General features: G+C 48.6%; 3 protein-coding genes across 4 annotated transcripts in view; 1 reads left to right on the top strand and 2 right to left on the bottom strand.

Annotated features, from left to right (window-relative positions):
• Tspear (thrombospondin type laminin G domain and EAR repeats) overlaps positions 1 to 19,692 on the bottom strand; it is a 199,504-nt gene that overhangs the window by 176,086 nt on the left and 3,726 nt on the right. The gene's annotated exons all lie outside the window — the stretch shown is intronic.
• On the bottom strand, positions 2,929 to 3,321 carry LOC110326903 (keratin-associated protein 12-1-like). 2 transcript variants are annotated; one of them, XM_021205557.1, is made up of 2 exons: positions 3,192 to 3,291; positions 2,929 to 3,119 (listed from the first exon to the last, which is right to left on the bottom strand). In XM_021205557.1, exons 1-2 carry the CDS (start codon positions 3,289 to 3,291, stop codon positions 2,929 to 2,931), a joined length of 291 nt encoding a protein of 96 aa, XP_021061216.1. The 2 variants fall into 2 exon arrangements, with proteins under 2 accessions (XP_021061216.1, XP_021061215.1); XM_021205556.2 differs by having other exon boundaries at positions 2,929 to 3,321.
• On the top strand, positions 12,433 to 13,170 carry LOC110326895 (keratin-associated protein 10-1-like). The gene is made up of 2 exons (XM_021205542.1): positions 12,433 to 12,548; positions 12,615 to 13,170. Exons 1-2 carry the CDS (start codon positions 12,433 to 12,435, stop codon positions 13,168 to 13,170), a joined length of 672 nt encoding a protein of 223 aa, XP_021061201.1.

Here is a 19,692-nt window from a genome sequence, read left to right as displayed (position 1 = left end):
AGAAGAAGAAGAAGAAGAAGAAGAAGAAGAAGAAGAAGAAGAAGAAGAAGAAGAAGAAGAAGAAGAAGAAGAAGAAGAAGAAAATGATGATGATTAATCAGTTAAAAGTGTTCTTATCTCTATTTTGCGGCCCATTGTGACTGTTCTGCTCCCCGTATAGTGAAGTGAAGTCTCTGAATCCAAAAGCTAAAAATTTCTTTCATCCCTTTAAGCTGTTTTACTTGGTAATTCAGCACAGTCATGAAAAATAACTAATACAGAAAATTAGTCAGAGATGTCGGGACACTGTTGTGACTAACCCTGACTATATGTTTCCTTAGGCCTTTGGCTAGTTTGGATACATTGTGAAGAGCTTTGACATATAGGCTTTATGACTCTTGGAAGCTATACAAAGAGCTAATGAGACACCCAGGTGAGAAATCAGAAGACTAAAATGCCAACAGATGTGCTTATCAAGTTTCATGATGCTGTTCGGCACTGGACCAACATCCATGTGAGGTCTACAAGGGAATCCATGTGATATTCCATAAGGGAATGTCCTCTGAGTCCAGAAATGCTATGTAAGGCTGAGTTTACACGCAGTGGCTAAATTAACCATGTAGAAGAGATTTCAAGGCAGCAGAGAGTTCATGCAGTGGCCTGGTCATTGCTGGGGACTTTTGGACAGATTTACAGTGAGAATCAAGAGCTAAAAGCAGAGCTGAGCAGTTGGAAAGCCGTGCAGCCTAGCCAGAAAGGGAGGCAATCAGAAAGCCATGGTTGTAGAGAGTATAGCTGTCAGAGAGATCAATACCATTAAAGAGAGGGCAACCACTCCATCCTGGAACAATAGTGAACTGGCCAGACCTTACCCATCAGAGGTTCCAGAATGAGAACATGAGCCAAGATAAATCCTGTACCTTTAAATGATTCATCCTTTATTGTCTCACAGGGATGAGAGAAGCTAAAGCTGCAGAATCGGCAGGACCTCTACCTGTGCCTCTGAATAGCAGAGAGACAAATAAGAGACTTTCAGATTAGAGACTAGAATGACGCACAGGCATGCTTGAGTGAAGGTGCATGAGTGTGCAGAAGTAAGTGTGACTGTGTGTCTGCAGAAGCATGCAAACATGCAAAGAAGTGTGAATGTGTGTCTGTGTGTGTGTGTNTGTATGTATGTGTGTGTGTATATAAGTGTGCTAAGACACTCGGATATAGGAATGTGTAAGTATGAGCACCTGAATCTGTGGGTATGTGTGAGTATACACACATGTGTATGTGAGCTTTTTCCATGTGTGTCCTTTTATGTGCACAAGGGTTTGAGAACAAGAGTACATGTGTGTGCATGTGTATGTGTGTAACCGGGGTGTAAATACACCATAGGTGTATGGCATATATACTGCATGTTTAAGGCAGTTAGTTAGTTTTATTCACAAAGCACAGGAGAACCCTGACAACCCTGGCAGCTAAGAGATAAAACAACTTTTACAACTCATGTCTCATGGCCAGCCTGTGAGGAATAAAGGAAACATTTGGTGCTCAAGGCAGCCAAGAGTAGGAACTCCAGAGAACCAGGTCCAGGATGATATCATAGGGTACAGCAGAGGAGGAGACATCCATGTCTGTCTGTCTCAGGCACCTCCCAGGGAGCAGTCATAACAGACTGCAGAGATTGAGGACAGAGCCAGCCAATGGAGGCAGACTGTCACCAACACTTCCCAGAGGAAACCCATCCCCAAAGCTAGACACAGCCTTGAAGGTCTATCTTCTACTGTTAATGGGATTTAAAATCACCATGGAAATGTGCTTCCGGGCATACGAATGATTATATTTCCAGAAAGGTTTGACTGAGGAGAAAAGTCCCACCCTAAACATGGTCAGCACAGCATTGGTTGAGGGGCCATGATTCCGATGTGCTAAAAAGAAGGCTAATTGAGTGCCAGCATTCAGTGCTCACTTTGCACCCCTCTGCAGATGCAGTGTGAGCTACCACCTCACCCTCTTTCCACCCTGACCATCCCACCTTGAACGGCTATACCCTCAAATTGTGAGCCAAAACAGGCCTTTCCTTCAGGTTCTGTTCACTGGATATGTTTCCCCAGCAAGAGGGACAAAGAAACTAACCTGATCATTGAAATGATCTGAAATAGAAACATAAGTGACCCATACCATGCCTTGAAAGATCCAGAACAACACACACATGGCTACGACAGGGGCCACCCCAAGAAGTTGGCGAGACGTGTGTTCTAGCTGCTTTACAGGCAAGTGACTAGATGTGTGTCCATCATATGGTAATTGATCAGCAATAAGAAAATGAGCATACATTTCCCCAGTACTGAGGTGATTCTGAGCCAGTCAGTTTGTATGACTGAAATTCAAACATTTCAAAGCTACCCAATAGGAAGAAAGTCACTGGGACTTGGCATCCACAGGGGAAAGAGAAAACCTTTTATAAAGCACTCTAGGACTATGCATGAGCACCCCCTGCAGGGGAAGGCAAGCAGGAGCAGACCCTGCAAAGAGATACAGCAAGTCCATCCCAGAGGCCACGGGGATGCCAGGGGCATAAACAAGCCTCGCCCTCCTCCCTTCGTGCTACCTCCTAAGGAACCTCCTATGATGAGTCTGCATCATAGAAACCACTAATCTTCTATGCTTCCTGATGCCAAAGCCACCAGGAAAGACAGACAGGAACCAGGACAGACATGTACAGCTGACTAGGGAAGCCACTTTATTTAGCACAGGGAGTAAGAGAAGGACCCTGGAGCCAGGACATCCTGAGAGAAGGGCAGGGAAAGAGGTATCTGTATTATTCATCTGTATTCTCTCCCAAGTGCCAGGGTGAACTAGGTGTGCTTCCAATCTGTTTCAAGTGCAGAACCACCGCCGCGGACGGAGGGGATGGATGTGTCCCATTTGCACTGGCAGCAGCTGGTTTAGAGACACTGGTCAGCAACAGGAGGGGGTACTGCAGGTCACAGGTCTGCAGACCAGGGTGGGGCAGGAGGGCTGGCAGCATCCAGATGACTGGCAGGAGGAGGTCACACAGACAGGCCGGCAGCTCATAGGCACACACACAGAGGACTGGCAGGAGGGGGCCACACACACAGTGGGCCTGCAGCTCACAGGCACACAGCAGGCTACCTGGTATCTAACAGGAATGCATATAGCAGGCCTGCAGCATGCTGACTGGCAGGGGCTAGATACACAGCAGGATGGCTGGCAGGAGGTAGACACACAGCAGGATGGCTGGCAGGGGCTGGACACACAGCAGGATGGCTGGCACCCTGAAGAGCAGCTGGTGTGACACATGGTGGAAGCTGGTTGGTCTGAGGGAAGGTGAGAATGTCTGGAGCTCCTACCTGAAGTGGCTTTTATACCCAGCTCAGTGTTCCAAATACCCAGAATGCAGCTGGTCTTCCTTGTTATTTTCTCTGTCCTCCAGCCTAGTGTTGCTCTTGTTCATGCTCTTGTTTGGTTTGCCCAACTCCATGACTAATGCTGCTCTCTAGCTACTGCTACATCTAGGCTCCCAAGCCATCTTCTCCTGGTGCTACCTGGATTCCAAGCCCAATGAAGTTCAGATTTCTTTACCAGAGTTTCCAGAAATCCAAGAGTCCAGATATCCTCCCTGTAGGATGACAGTCCTCCCACAACCACAGATGTTATTCTTTTCCTGTGGTCTGGAAGGCTCTGCAACACAAAGGAGGTTGAACACAGTGCACGCCCTCATCCATCAATGTCCTGAGGAAAGGCAGGTGGGACCAGCCACATCCTTGAAAAGCAGGAGAAGCCAGTACAGATTCACAGGGACCTCAGCCGGAACTTGTGCTGAGGCCAAGGCTCCAGGCCCTGTCCTCTTTTTGGCATGTTCAGCAGCAAGCCACATGTATTGTCACAAAAAGCAGCACAACAACAGCACCTGTAGGTGTCCACCCAGCTAACTCGGGATTGAGGAAGAGGTGTCTGAGTTGGCCCTAGGTCTTGGAATGCCTCTCTGGCAAGAAGAGAAGACACAGACATTTGAGTGAGGCTGACTTTTCCCTGCCTTACTGGACCCATACACACCCCTCCCCAGTCTCAATCTGCCCTTCTATAGCTACAGTGCCACATAGAACAGAGGCACTGCTATATTCTTGTCTCCCTGTGACTTCCCAGACTCTGCTGCAAATCACAGAGAGCACATTCAAGAACATCTAAAGTCACTTTCAGGAAAGGTCCCATGTCTCTATTCCCACTTCAGCTCCATCATGGACAGGAATGAAGCTTTGAGAAAAGAAGATGCAATGCTGGAAGAGGCAGGCTAGGATTGTCAGCATACTCCTCAGCTACGTTCCCAGCATCCTAATAATCTGCTAAGTTGTGGGCAATGTCTGAACCTCATTGCAGCCTCTGCTTGCCCCTCTCCCTCTTCTTTCAGAAGTAGAGAAGACATCATACTGGAAAGAAGCAGAAAGTGGTTTGCAAGGCCAGACCATCCCAGAAGACTACCTGACTCCATGCAGCAAGGCTATGGGCTTCTAGGATAGCTTGCTGTAGGCAGGAGAGCAGCCTTACTGACTTCTAGTCACTGTACATTCTGGACAATTCTTCCAAGCTCTTAGTACTAATAAGGAGGTAAACCAGATGTCTGTCACAATGTCAGCTCCCTTTTAGTAGCTCCTGCTGAAGCTCAAACCACAACTTCTGCTGCCTGAACCAGAACCCTTGAGAACAGAGAACTGAAAGTTTAGAGTGTAGCAAACCTGAAACCCTGATGGAATGGACAACGGCTAAGGAGCCCTTAACTACATTGCTGATAGACAGGAGATGGCCACACTCAGGGCTAGACAGAGTTGCATAGGTGCACAGCTCTTTGCCAACCCAACTTCCCAATGAAGTGTGGTCAGTGGCTGAGGGGAGATCCAGGGTGGGTGGGCAGGGAGAACATCCAGAATATAGGTGGGATGTGCCCCAGAGACACACTACAGACACCCCCAGTGACAGCTGATTCAACTCCTGTGAGGATTCCAGGAGCATGGTGGGATCTTGAGTGGAGAATGTGTGAGTTTTCCACATTTGTACACCCACAGACTGTAAAGCCAGATCTACATAAGCTCAAAAGAATTGGTTAATAGTTGGCCATCTGCCTGAACAAAACCCCATAGATACAAGAAAATAATAGAACCCCAAATCTTCAAATGTTTTTCATAAGTTCGAGCATATGATCAAAATAACCAGGCACAAAAGATTTTGTCATGTAAATCACCTTCATGCGTAAAAGCAACCAGCAAAAAGAATATGGGATAAACTTGTTACAGAGATGGGCAGTTGGTGACCACAAGCAGCTATTATTTGTCCAAAGATCAAAGAAAAATATTATCTTCATGAGTGAATAGGTAGAGATTCCCAGGAGAGAAATGCAATTAATCCAACAAAAGGGAATTCTAAAACTGAATACAATAGCTGAAATTTAAATACACACTGGACAAACCTGAGATCAGGTGCAAGAATGAAGAAACATCAGTGGACCTAAAACACCCACAGAAATCATTCCATCAGAAATGAGAAGACAGAGACAGAGACAGAGAAACAGAGAGAGAGAAAGAGAGAGACAGAGACAGAGAATGAGAATTTAAGTGCTGGTGAGATGACTAAGTAAGTATAGACACATGTACCCAGCCCTGATGGCCTGAGTTTAGGCAGAACTGACATGTGGAGATATTGTGATAAGTTGTCCTCTCACCTACACACACACACACACACACACACACTCCAACTACCACCACACACCACATGCACATACACACTACACATCATGTGCACACATGCCATATACCATATACACACACACCACACACACAGACCACATGCAAACACACAACCACATGTATACACACCACACACCATACACACACACCACATGCACACACACACCACACACAAACAATACATACAATATGTGCGCACACACACACACACACACACACACACACACCATACAATATATACCACATCACATACACAGACACCACATACTACACACACATTAAATTTGGGACTGGAGAAATGGTTCTGTGGTTAAGACTGCTTGTTGCTCTTGCAGCAGACCAGAGTTTGGTTCCCAGCACCCATAATAAGCAGCTTATATCACCTGTAACNCCAGTTCCAGGGGATCCAACACCCTCTTTTGGCCTCAGTGGGTACTGCACTCACATGTACCTACACTTAAACAGACATAGACACATAAAGAAGGGTAAAAATAAATATTTTTTAAATGTAAAATTGTGCTGGCTAGATTTATGTCAACTTGATACAAGCTAAAATTATTTGGGAAGAGGGACTCTCAACTGAGAAAATGCTCCCACCAGACTAGCCCGTGGGATAGCCTGTGATACATTCTCTCAATTGATATTTGGTGTGAGCGGGCCCAGCTCAGTGTTGGTGTTGTCATCCCTGGACTGGTGGTCCTGAGTTGTATAAGAAAGCAGACTGAGCAAGAACAGCATTCCTCTGTGGCCTGTGCTTCAGTCCCTGCCTGGAGTTCCTTCTGACTTCCCTCAGTGATGGAGTGTGACCCTAGAAGTGTAAGATAAAAACGATCTGCCTTTCTCGAGTTGCTTTTGGTCATAATGTCTTCTTAGCCCTTCCAAAGAACAGGAGATGACTGTGAGGGACCCAACAGTTCAGAAGGGCACCATGATTGTGGACAAGTCAACACCTTTTTCCCACTGAGGCAAGGCATGAGCTAGTCAGGATAAAGGCTTTCAGAGAGGATGAGAGCAGTGGCCTATCAGCTAACCCAGGGTAGTCTGGAGGGGTGGGACCTCAGGGTGTGGGGCTTAGTCAACAAGTTCAGTTGGAAGGATGGGATAGCTGCAAGGGAGGCCATCACCTAACCAGATGGCCAGAGGCTGAGTGTGTGGCATCTCACACTCACTGATAATCATGGAAAGATAGCACTTGAGGTAAGAGGTGCAAAGGCTCCTGGAGAGCAGGAGTGCCCAGGCTCTGCCCTATCCTGTCTTCCTCCTCCCAGTGCTCTTATTCCAGAGTGAAGCTGACAAGTATGGACAGACCTCCACCTCAACTCCAGAATTACAGTCAGCTCCCCCTCAGCATTAATGGACACAGATGTTACATCCTGGAAAAGAGGAGTACTAACGGCCAAGGTCACCCCATCCTTACTCATGCCTGGGGAAGGCTTGTGGCATGGGGGAAAAAAAAAACAGAAAAGGGCTGGAGAGATGGCTCAGCAGTTAAAAACACTTGCTGCTCTTCCAAAGGACCTGGATTCAACTCCCAGCATCCTCATGGCAACTTACAACTACTTATAACTCCAATATCAGGGGATCTGACACCCTTTTCCAGCCTCTAATGACATCAGACACTGGCACATAGACAGACAGACAGACAAACAGACAGACAATCAAAACACCCGTATACCTAGGGAGGTGGAGGAAAGGAAAGAGAGAAAGATTCTATAAAGAAAAAATCAAATGTGTTTCTAGGTACTGACAATGGAAAATGTGAAAAGAAAATTAAGAAAATAATTTCTTAAGATGGCCATGGTGGGATACACTTTTAATTCTAGTACTCAAGAGACAGAGATAGGCAGATCTCTGAGTTCAAACTCAGTCTACAGAGTGAGTTCCAAGACAACCAGAGCTACACAGTGAGACCTTTGTCTCAAAAAATACCAAAAAGAAAGAAAGAAAGAAAGAAAGAAAGAAAGAAAGAAAGAAAGAAAGAAAGAAAGAAAGAAAGAAAGAAAGAAAGAAAGAAAGAAAGAAAGAAAGAAAGAAAGAAAGGAAGGAAGGAAGGAAGGAGAAGGGAAGGGAAGAAGGAGGGAGGGAGGGAAGAGAGAGAGAGAGAGAGAGAGAGAGAGAGAGAGAGAGAGAGAGAGAGAGAGAAACAATGTATTTTTACAAAGGCATCCAAAAGAATAAATAAATGTAACCAAGCAGGTAAGCCTTGCCCACTGGTAACTGTCGCACCACTGAAGAAAGCTAAGACCTGCACCAATGGGAAGATGTCCCTGGTTCATGGATTCGGAGGCAGCACTCTCAAGATGATCTTATGACCCACAGCAGGTCACAGATCTAGGATTTTCCTTCTCAACCCTCCAGCAGCCTTGCTCTCAGAAACAGAAGAGCTGCTCATCAAAATCATATGTCCCAAGAGGTAAGGGACAGCCAGATCCATCTTGAGAAAGAAGAGTAGGGTTGTAGGGTAGGGAAGGTTAGACTTCCCACCTTCAACACTGACAAGGGGCCCCAGCATGAAAAGTGGGGTGCTGCCATGTCTCATACTGAGGAAGAGGCCAACAGCAAGAGTCTAGAGGTGAACACATGTGCTGATCAATACATCAATGTATCAATGTATCAATGCATAAATGCATCAATGTATCAATGGATCAATGTATCAGTGCATCAATGTATCGATGTAGCAATGCCAAGGCCATTCAGTGGGAAGAACTGTACCCTCAACAAAAGACTGAGGTTGTTTGGTACACCTTACCCTGTACCAAAAACTAACTAAAAATATAGCAATATCTTAGCTTCCATAGTTAAAACCATACATATCTTAACAAATGTAAGAAATCTGTACAACCTGGGGTTTTTCAATGGGCTCTGTAATGCTTTATAGAAAGCATAAATCAGTAAATAGAAGTTCATCAATTAAAAAAAAAAACTTTGGGGAATTAAAGGACATTAACTATTAAGGGGCTGGGGGGCAAGGCTAGAGGAAGAGCCTGGGACAAACACCTGACAAAGCGCTCTGCTGGATCCTCAGGAATGTGGACAGAGAGAAGGAAGGATAGAGAGGGGGAGAGACAGACAGACAGAGAGACTGCACAAGAGAGATGCAGAAGGCATTGTCAGAAGGCCCACAGGACAGAAGACACTGACAAGTTGTATAACTGATAAAGGGTTGATATCTAGAATATAGAAAAATTTCCTACAACAAAAGGACACACCAGCACCAAGAGGAGGAAGACTGAATGCTCGTTTACCCTGGGAAGACACAAAAATGGCCGATGTTCATTAAGGAGAAGCTATCAGGGTGAGATCCATTTCATCCCAATTGAGCTGCTAGGAATGTTTAAAGAGGCAGGCAGACACAGCAGATGTGAGGAGTGTGTCTGTCTGCATTCCTGCAGGGATAGATGATAGTCAGACATGGGGCATACTGTGGGGGTTCCTCAAAAGAGACATTATGAGCCAAGAACCACACCCCTGGGAAGCAAAGAATAACCTACAGTCCTGCTATCCTCTATAACCCAGACACAGGATCTGCCTTCATCTTTAGAGGTGCCATCTGGCCCTGGCCCCACAGCCCTCCTTTTAGAAAGATATTTGACCCATGTCCTCTCCCATCGAAAGTGTCTGAGCATCCAAGCCTCAGTTGAGACTTGGTGTTCAAACACATAAAGCTGTCAGAATATTTCACATTCAAATCATAACATTCTACCCCCCCCCCATACTCATGGGCATCTCATAAATGGCATCTCAAAATGCATTCGGGTCCATGGTCTTCACATTTCTAACATTATTCAGAGGCATAATTTTGGTCTCCTCTGAGACTCAAGGCAACTCTTAGCTGTGAGCACTGCAAAAAATAAATAAGTAAATAGTCATATGCTTCTAGTATACACAGACTGACCTTGATGGAAGGAACAGGGAGGCTTTTGGATGGGAACAGATGTCTTATGTGTATATTTCAGCAATTGTTTCTGTTAGCTTTTGGCTTTGCTTCTCACCATACTCTGTAATATAAAAAGTCTAAGAAAACTAAACTTGATGCTGGCATGGTATTGACCTGAAACCTTCCTATATCTGTCTCTTGTGTCTTCTTTCTACCTTTCCTATCATTAATCCTTGCTTGCACACACAACCTCTCCCAGGTCTGTTCACCTTGTGCTTGTAGCTCTCCTCATCCAACATCCCATGTTCCTGGCTTCTCTACCATCCTAGGGTCTCCACTGTAACTAAGGCTTCACCTTTGCAGCTTCATACACAGAATGCTTAGCACAACCCTGCTCCATATTGCCTGACCTCACGGGCTTTTCTCTTGAACCTTGGTGCCGGCTCTAATGACGTCCTCACCCTTGCATCTTGCAATCCCTCCAAAACCAGACTCTATATAAACCCTCTCTTTTTAGATGAAAGCTTTTCAAATGAATTTGTTTTTTAAAGTTTTTTTATATAGCTTTTTTTTTTTACATATTTTCTTTATTTACTCTTATGTTTATGGGTGGTTTGCTTATATGTGTGTCCATATACTGTGTGCATGCCTGGTGCCTGTGGAGGCCAGAAGAGAATGTTAGATAACCAAGACTCGAGTTACAGATGGTCACGAACTGCCATGTGGGTGCTGGGAATCATGCCCAGGTCCTCTGCAAGAGCAGCCAGTGTTTGCACTTTTACACCTTGGTGATGTCATTGATTGCAGTCATGCCTTCAAGGCCCCTTTCTTATTATCCCAGTGAAAAGTACTTGGCTTTTCTCTCATAGTACACATCTCCTTGACAGTTAAAGCTGATTTGTCTATACCTTCCATGCCCATCCCATCTAAAACTTTAACAATACCTACATTCCTTCCTGTCCAGATGTCACAGTTTTAGTGTTCCTGGAAACCTGGCTAAATGTAAACAGCCACAGCCTGAATGTTAGGTGTCTTGAAATTATTTACCTCTGCCAAACAGTTAATCAAATGCATTTAAATTCAGCTTCTCTCATATTTTCAGGACACATGAAAAGATATCCAGGTTCTTTGCTACAATGTAACACCAAAGGTCTCTAGTTCTTGCTCCCATCCAAAGCCTCCCGGGCACAGTCTTCACTGCAGCATCTTTTTAATCCCCTGGTCTTCTGAACTCCCAAATGCTGTCCTCTGAGCTCTGCTTAGAACACTTCAGAATGCTTCTAGTTCACAGCTCCAAACTCCTCTACCTTCCTTCCCCATTTCCAAAGGCCAAAGAGCCATGATCAAGTTTATCACAGCAAAACCCTACTCCTGGTACCAGTTTTTTCTTATATGTCTTGTTACTGTTGAAAACTCCCTGGGATGCAACTTGACAAGCAGGAGGGGAAGCTGTTTGGCCTCACAGCAAAATGAAAGGGTATGTCTATTGGACTGGGAAGGTACTGAGAAGGTGCAGTACACAGGGTCCCTATGGTGGGGGTGGGGTGGGGAGACTAAGGATTATGACACAGTTTGCTCTATCCTGAAACCTCAGGAAGCAGAATTCAGCTGCAATCAGACCCAGTCTAGAACCCTCAAGCTCTTCCCTTGCAGTCTTAACTCTGCTTCACATTCAAAATGTTCCACAACCTTCCAAAATATAGCACCCCTAGATGAGGATGAAGAGTTCAAACCATGAGCTAGTGAGAAACATTGTACATTCAAGCCATAATGCTGGGTTTTCCCCCAAGTTCTCAGGCAGATCCTAGCTTGATCATCCAGGGCCCCACGGTCACAACCAAAAGGCTCTACAATGTCTTAAACACAGCTCAGGTTCCACAAGAAAGCCTCCTGCATCTGAGAACACAGCCAAGCTTTGCAACAATCTCCTTCTGTGTTCTGCCTGTCCGTCATCCTGGGTCCTCTTGCTGTAGGTAGAAGTAGCCAATTCTGCAGAGCAAATTCCTGGATCCTCTGCCTGCCATATCTGCTACACAGCCCAGCCCCCTAGCAACAGTCCCTCTGTCCTGCCCTAGGGAGTTCTACCAGACTTTCCCCCTCTAGATGCCCAGAATTCTATGGGTGGGGCTAAAGGTCATCTCTCTTTGAGTGATGTGTCCTGACTTACCCCCACTCCTCTGGAGGGGACATATTACTGGACTGCCTTTCTAGTCTGTTATAGCTTGAGAGAATGACAGGAACACAAGACACAGGCATGGCTGTAAGCTTTTGTTTGTGCCTCAGTTTCCCCACATGGGAATAATGAAATCATGTCCCTTCCAAGGTCACAGGGGTTAGTTGACTTAGTACGTATAGACTCACTTAGAACAATACCTAGACCAAAGCGAGAACTATTATTAGAGGCACTGTTGATACAGAAAATAAACACGGCTCTCTGACCGCCATCCCCAAATAAAGAGGACACAAAACAAGGTTAAAATACGATGATGACTCAATTAAGGACTAAAGCCAGGAGCCAGAGGCTTCAAAGAGAAGGCTGACCCTTCCTGGAGAGGAAATGACACACCCCTGCCTTGCCCCACGTAGCCCTGGTAAACCTATCAGCCCTAGTTTTGCAGAGCTCTGTGAATGGGCAGAGCTGCAGGCCACACCCACTTGATTGACAGGTGTCTTAGAACTACATCAACACCAACAGGGAACTGTAGCAGGGACACCACAAACAAACACACCCTTGAGAGATATATAAGTGGCACCGAGCACCTTATTCCCTCACTCCCCTGTTCCCTCTCTCTCATTCTCATCTTACATTCTGCCCTCCAATCAGCCATGGCCGCCTCCACCATGTCTGTCTGCTCTGAAGCCTGCACTGAGTCCTCCTGGCAGGTAGAGGACTGCCCAGAGAGCTGCTGTGAGCCCTGCTGCTGTGCCCCCAGCTGCTGCCAGTCCAGCTGCTGTGCCCCCAGCTGCTGCCAGTCCAGCTGCTGCCAGCCAAGTTGCTGTGGCCCCAGCTGCTGTGGCCCAACCCCTTGCCTGACCCTCCTCTGCACCCCAGTGAGCTGTGTGTCCAGCCCCTGCTGCCAATCTTCCTGCTGCACACCCTCATGCTGCCAGCAATCTAGCTGCCAGCCAGCTTGCTGCACCTGTTCCCCCTGCCAGCAGCCCTGCTGTGTGACCCTTTGCTGCAAGCCTGTCTGCTGCACACCCATCTGCTCTGGACCATGCTGCCAGCAGTCTAGCTGCCAGTCCTCATGCTGTCAATCCCCCTGCTGTGTGCCTGTCTGCTGCAAGCCTGTCTGCTGCAAGCCTGTCTGCTGCACACCCATCTGCTCTGGCTCCTCCTNCTGCTGCCAGCCCTCCTGCTGTGCTCCTGTGTGCTGCAAGCCCTGCTCCAGCCTGTCCCTGCTGTGCCGCCCTGTGTGCAGACCTGCCTGCTGTGTGCCCACCTCCTCCTGCTGTGCCTCCTCCTGCCAGCCCAGCTGCTGCCGCCCAACCTCCAGTGTGTCCCTGCTGTGCCGCCCTGCCTGCTCCAGACAGGCCTGCTGTGGACAGAAGTCCAGCTGCTGATGGATCTACCCCTGGGGATGCCTCACTTCTCCTCTAGTCCCTGGGCTGCCTCAGGTGTCAGCCCTGCCTTAGCTTGAGTCTTCCATCAAACATCTTGATCTCTGTCATTACCCAGCCTGGTTGAGGTCCTGGTCATAAGCCTGGGAATCCTACTCCACCGTCCTGGCTTCAGTGGGCTTCTTGGAGGGACACTGCCAAGTACCTGTAGCCAGAAGCCTCCTCAGAACTCTAATAATAAACACTTTGACCTCAACCATGCCTCTGTCTTCCTCTCTGAATTCTAATGGCACCAGCATCAGGTCCTGATGGGAGGCCAGGGAACAGTGCATCCTTGGCTGTCATCTTCCCCAACTTGTCCTGGGCCACCAATCACACACCTGTGATGGAGGGTCCCAATCACAGACAGCCCCTGCCTACCCATACAGGCCAGCCTCTTTCCTAGGAGCCACTTGGCAAGGACAAGCAGCATACCCTCAGGGTGGGTGACTGTGTATCTGATGCCAAAGGTCTGATACCTGCTGGGCATTCCCTGTAAGGACCATTGGGTGCAGCTGCTAAGAACCTGGTTCCTCAGAAGAGAGAGAGGACTTGGTCCCTCACAAGGGAAAGCAGGCAGCCCTCACCATGCTAGGAAATGTTTGACTTTATAAGAGTTGCCATGGTCATGGTGTCTCTTCATTACAATGAAACCCTAAGACACAGGAGTAAGTCATTAGTCTATGACAGGTGTACAACTTGATCCTCAGGCAGCAGGAGACTGTGTACCACACTGGGCATAGCTTGAGCATAAGAGACCTCAGAGCCCACACCACCCAGTGACACACTTCCTCCAACAAGGCCACACCTCCTAACAGCATCACTCCCTATGGGCCAAGCATATTCAAGCTTGTCAGTCCACGGGGGCCATTCCTATTCAAACCACCACAGACAAAAAGTAAAACAGCTCCCTGTGGACTGGTCAGAGTGCGTCGGGAACACATGCACACGTGGGCCTATTAAAGCCACATCAGAAAAACCTGGCCTGAGAGCTTGTTAAACACACCAGACTGAGGAAGGGTGCACCGCCCTCAGATCACTCCATGGAGAGGACACCCATCCACCTATCATTTAATCATTCCATGTGTGTCAAGGGACTGACAGGAGAAAGCTCAACCGTCGTCCCTGAGGCTTCAGCTCCTTAGTCCCCACAGCTGATGTTACCCATCCAAATTGTTGGCCGTCCATTTATCCTCCTGTCCCTGTATCTTACCTTTGGGGTTTTTACCTCCCCGCTGTGGCTCAAAATGCTTCCAGCAGCTCTCTCCAGGTTTCCTGACCATGTCTAACCACCTCAGCAGCTCTGCCTCCTGGGACTGTTTGAACACCTCAAGGTCGGCCGAAGCCTGTGGATCCATTCTGTAGTGTGTGTGTGTGTCCGTGTGTGTGTGTGTGTGTGTGTGTGTGTCTGTGTGTGTGTGTCTGTGTGTGTGTGTGTGTGTGTGCACGTGCCTGCATGTGCTTGTGTTTGTGGATATGGATTACTGTGTGTTGTGTAATGTGTGGTCTGGTGGCTAACATTGTTACTTAGACCTTTAGAGTTCATCTTACCATCTCTGTGGCTGAAATGCCTGACAGAGACAGCAGAAGGGAGAAAGAACTTGTGTCAGAAGGCTCAACTCACTGTGGTAGGGAAGGCAAGTGGGCAGTTCAGTTCACCGCAGGAGGAGCATGTGGCACGTGGCAGAGGCTGTTCATATCATGACCAGGAAGGTCAGACCAGCCACAACCAATGGCCCCCCTTATGACCTATACTTCTATCATCTATATGTTTCCTTCCAAGCTCTCAGAGCACCCCAAAATAGCACCACCATCCAAGAACCAAGCCTTCAAACCATGAGCCTGAGGCTCACACTTCAGGTTGCAATTTGAGCCATGACTGTCGTGTGGTTAACGGGAACAATGGTGGCCCTGGCAGACCCTGAGAAACACTTGGCATGCCTCATCTGCACAAAAAGGGGTGTGTAGCATAATCTCTCCCTCTCAAGAAGAGGCAGAGGTCTGTGGGGCAGGATTTGGTCACACAGTGCAGGCAGGATGCAGAGCAGGGAGTCTGGGGACAGAAGGCCGTCAGACTAGCTCTCAGAAGAAGTCCACGTGCCAATTGACCTCTGAAAGAGAAAGTGGCCTCAGAGGAGAAAGAGAAGTTACAGGGTACCATGACAGTGCAGTAAGAATCCTGAGGAGGAGACCACCTTGATGGGCTGGGGTCATCACTTGTCCACAAGCCAGTCCTTGAAAGGGAGCTAGAGAGCTCTCACTTTGAAAGGAAACAATGTGGGCTCCCGGACCACAGAACAGCTCACCAGAAGATGGACAGGCAGAGCCACCTGGAGCATGGCCCTATGTGGAGTGCAGCCCTCTCAGCTAAGAGACTGCTGTCCACCCCAGAGATTCCTGGAAGCTGGGCGCATGCTTTCTTTATGTTCTGACGTGTGTCAAGGTTCACGAAAGCTCACACACACAACCAGCTATGGGCAACTTTGCAGTTCTTTACCTCCATACCTCCCGGCAGTCAAAAGGTATCTCTGAGATGACATTCAAAAACAAAAAGATATAAGCCCCGCCCTCCCCAGAAGTCAGAGACCTCCTGCCTCGGGAAGACTTGTGCTCACACTTCAAGACCCACAACAGCCCTGACTCCTCATCTGGGCTGTGCCACTTCACCATCTGAGTTAACAATGGCTGCTCTGCCCATGATGCCAGCAACAGCACTGAGAGCTAGGCAGCCTACACAGGAGGAAACTGCCCCGGGAAGAAGCCCACTGCCCCAGGGAGGAGCTCACTGCCCCAGGGAGGAGCTCACTGCCCTGGGAAGAAGCTCACTGCCCCAGGAAGAAGTCCACTGACCCAGGGAGGAGCTCACTGACCCAGGAAGGAGTCCACTGACCCAGGGAGGAGTCCACTGCCCCAGGGAGGAGCTCACTGACCCAGGAAAGAGCTCACTGCCCCAGGCAGAAGTCCACTGCCCCAGGGAGGAGCTCACTGACCTAGGGAGGAGCTCACTGCCCCAGGGAGGAGCTCACTGNGGGAGGAGCTCACTGACCCAGGAAGGAGCTCACTGACCTAGGGAGGAGCTCACTGCCCCAGGGAGGAGCTCACTGACCTAGGGAGGAGCTCACTGACCCAGGGAGGAGCTCACTGACCCAGGAAGGAGTCCACTGCCCCAGGGAGGAGCTCACTGCCCCAGGGAGGAGCTCACTGACCCAGGGAAGAACTCACTGACCTAGGGAGGAGCTCATTGATCTAATGTAGACCTGACCTCTGGGTATGACTTTCCCCTCTCCTCTCTGGTCAGTCAGTCCGAATAAACTAAGAGTTGTCACAATAGGATACAGTCACCCCACCCAACCCCAGCCATAAACAAACACAGAAGGCTGCAGGCGGTTGATTTAGTTGGACTCCATTGCTGGGATGCAGTGCTGTGGAAGCGGCGTGGGGAGGGGTGCCCCAGACAGAAGGCGGGAACCGACGTGAGAAAGAAGCTTTCACCCAGATCAGAGATTTGTTTCTCCTTCCTTCAAGAAACTTCAGAACGGTCTGGGAAAGAGCGCTCATTGACCAACGGCTTCCCTTGTGAGCGTGAGCTTGAATCCCAGAACCCATATAAAAAAAACCCAGGCACAGGAGGGTTGGAAACACAAGAATCCCTGGAGCTAGCTGAGCAGCCAGCCTTGCCCACTTAGCAAGCTCCAGGCTGGTGAGAGACCCTGGTAATTACAGTAGAGGTTGTCCTCTGGTAAACACACACACATATACACACAAGCACACACACGTACACACCACATACATACACACAAGCACACACACATACACACACATACACAAGCCCCCCACACACACATACACACACAAGCACACACACATACACACACAAACACACACACATACACACCACATACATACACACACACATACACAAGCCCCCCCACACACATACACACACAAGCACACACACATACACACACAAGCACACATACATACACATATACACATGCGCATACACACACATATATACATATACACACATATACACATACACACACATACGAAGGCACACACAAACACACATACACACACAAACACGTGTACACACATCATGCGTACAACTTCAAAACAACTAATAAATCCTAATTGCCTAGAGTTAATGTGTGTTTCTCTACAGATGGCTGAGACACAAATGTTATATACAAGAAATGAGCTGTGTTTCCTGCAGGTCAGGATACTTGTGACCTCCAGTTTCACTGTGTTAGCTTGCCTGTTTGTCCCCAAATCTAAGCAGTGCATATCAAGAATTACTCCAAAATTTCATTAACAAATGGAAGAGAAGAAAAAATATACTACCTTGTGAATTTTACTTAATTTTTAACATTTGCTTAAGTGATAGCAAGTTTCAGGACTGAGGTTTGAAGAAAGGCATGCATGCGCACATCCGTACACACACACACACACACACACACACACACACACACGGACACACAAAGAAAACCGCAGGATCATATATACAGCCATTATATAGATGCCTGAGGGGACTCTCTGGGACCACCACTCCCAATGCCCAAATGTCTAAATGATCTGTAAACATTGAACTCCCCTCTGGCTCCTCCTGAAGTGCTTTTCTGTGCTGGTGTAGAGATTCAGGCGTTACTCAACTAGGGGTCTCTAAGATGGAGGCCCCATGGCCTCAGAGGCATCACAAGTCCCTAAATTCAATCTCAGACCAGCTCTGTTTCTGGGCCTGATGTGACAAGCAGGCAGTGGTGACAGGCTTCTCAATCACTGTGGGGGGAAGGCCCAGATGGAAAGAAAGAGACAGACGGGAAAATGCCCACAGCAGACGCCCTTCACCACACAACTGGGGATCATACTTCTTTGGAGGGACACTTCATATTGAAAACACTGCAGACACGAGGACAGGATCCTACACACGTGTGTCTAATGACAGAACTCTGGCAGGTCCACAACTCACATGAAGACACACACACACACACACACACACACAAAACACCACAATTGGAACTGTCAGCCCAGGGTCTGCCCATTCCAATCTGGTTTTGGCTGGTTCCCTCAACCTCCCACCATGGACAATGCATGGTGGGTCACATGGTCCCCCGTGACTTGCATTCCCTACTGCAAGACCTGTCAAGGATTCCAACACCTCTGTGGAAAAGGTCCTTTAGAGAATCCCTGAACAATGACCATGGCCAATAAGGTGGGCTCCACCCATAGCTCGTCACAGGTGCCCTGGGATGGAGCCCTGAAGCTAACACTGAGGGACCATGTAGTGGTTACAAGGAATCCTCAAGGATGAGAAGAGGCGCGTGGGTTCCACAAGTTCAAAGGCAGCTTGGCACACTGACCTCCGGCCTCAGCCTTGTACCATGTCAAACTTCAGCAGAGCCACAGACACCTCAAACCTAGAGCCAAGCGTGCTGACAGCAATGTCAGACGGGGCGTCCCTCAATGAAACAGCTGCTTCTTAGGTATGGGCCTGACCCAACCCTTCTTCGCCCTTCACCACCCAAAGCAGGGGTAGCAGTGAGCAGAGGAACAGCCAGCCGTATGCCACTGAGTCCCCAGCCTGAGTATCTCTAACCAGGCCAAACTGAGAGAAGGAGAGCACTCCAGGATCACTGGAATCAGCTCTCCCCTCTTCAAGGACTTGATGGCAAACTTAAAAGAGAAAGGAGCAGACACGGCTAACTCAGAGCACTCCAAAATGACTGGGCATCCCAGAAGCACAGATGCAATTACCCTGCCAAGGGAGCCCAGACCCACCCCTAGATGACCCTGTCTCCCACCAGGATCCCCTCTCCATAAGGAGAGCTAGTCAAGGTCCCTGGCACAACACAACACACAGCCAGGTCATTTACAAGCAGGGCAGCATCTTCCGGCACTCTCCAGGAACCAGACCCAAACACTAACAAGGAAAGAGCTGCTGTGAAGGGCTGCCTATGCCAACAACACACTGTGTGCAGAGTATAAAAGCCAAGAGTCAGCCCCCTCACACTCACACACTCACATACACTCACACACTCACACAGACTCACACACTCACACAGACTCGCAGCTCCTACCACACCTGCCCGCCATGGCCACCTCCACCATGTCTGTCTGCTCCAGTGACCTGAGCTATGACAGCCGGGTCTGCCTGCCCGGTTCCTGTGATTCTTGTACTGACTCCTCCTGGCAGGTGGANGACTGTCCAGAGAGCTGCTGTGAGCCCTCCTGCTGCGCCCCCAGCTGCTGCCAGTCCAGCTGTTGTATCCCCAGCTGCTGCCAACCCAGCTGCTGCCAACCAAGCTGCTGTGCCCCCAGCTGCTGTGCCCCAGCCCCCTGCCTGACCCTCATCTGCACCCCAGTGAGCTGTGTGTCCAGCCCCTGCTGCCAATCTTCCTGCTGCACACCCTCATGCTGCCAGCAGTCTAGCTGCCAGACAGCTTGCTGCACCTGCTCCCCCTGCCAGCAGCCCTGCTGTGTGACCCT

The sequence above is a fragment of the Mus pahari genome, chromosome 9 (assembly GCF_900095145.1).
Source record: "Mus pahari chromosome 9, PAHARI_EIJ_v1.1, whole genome shotgun sequence".
Lineage (NCBI taxonomy): Eukaryota > Metazoa > Chordata > Mammalia > Rodentia > Muridae > Mus > Mus pahari.
This window is presented reverse-complemented; position numbering and strand designations above follow the sequence as displayed.

Excerpts from the sequence above, each read along its gene's own strand:
- LOC110326903 (XM_021205556.2), bottom strand. The coding sequence starts at position 3,291 with ATGTGTCACACCAGCTGCTCTTCAGGGTGCCAGCCATCCTGCTGTGTG.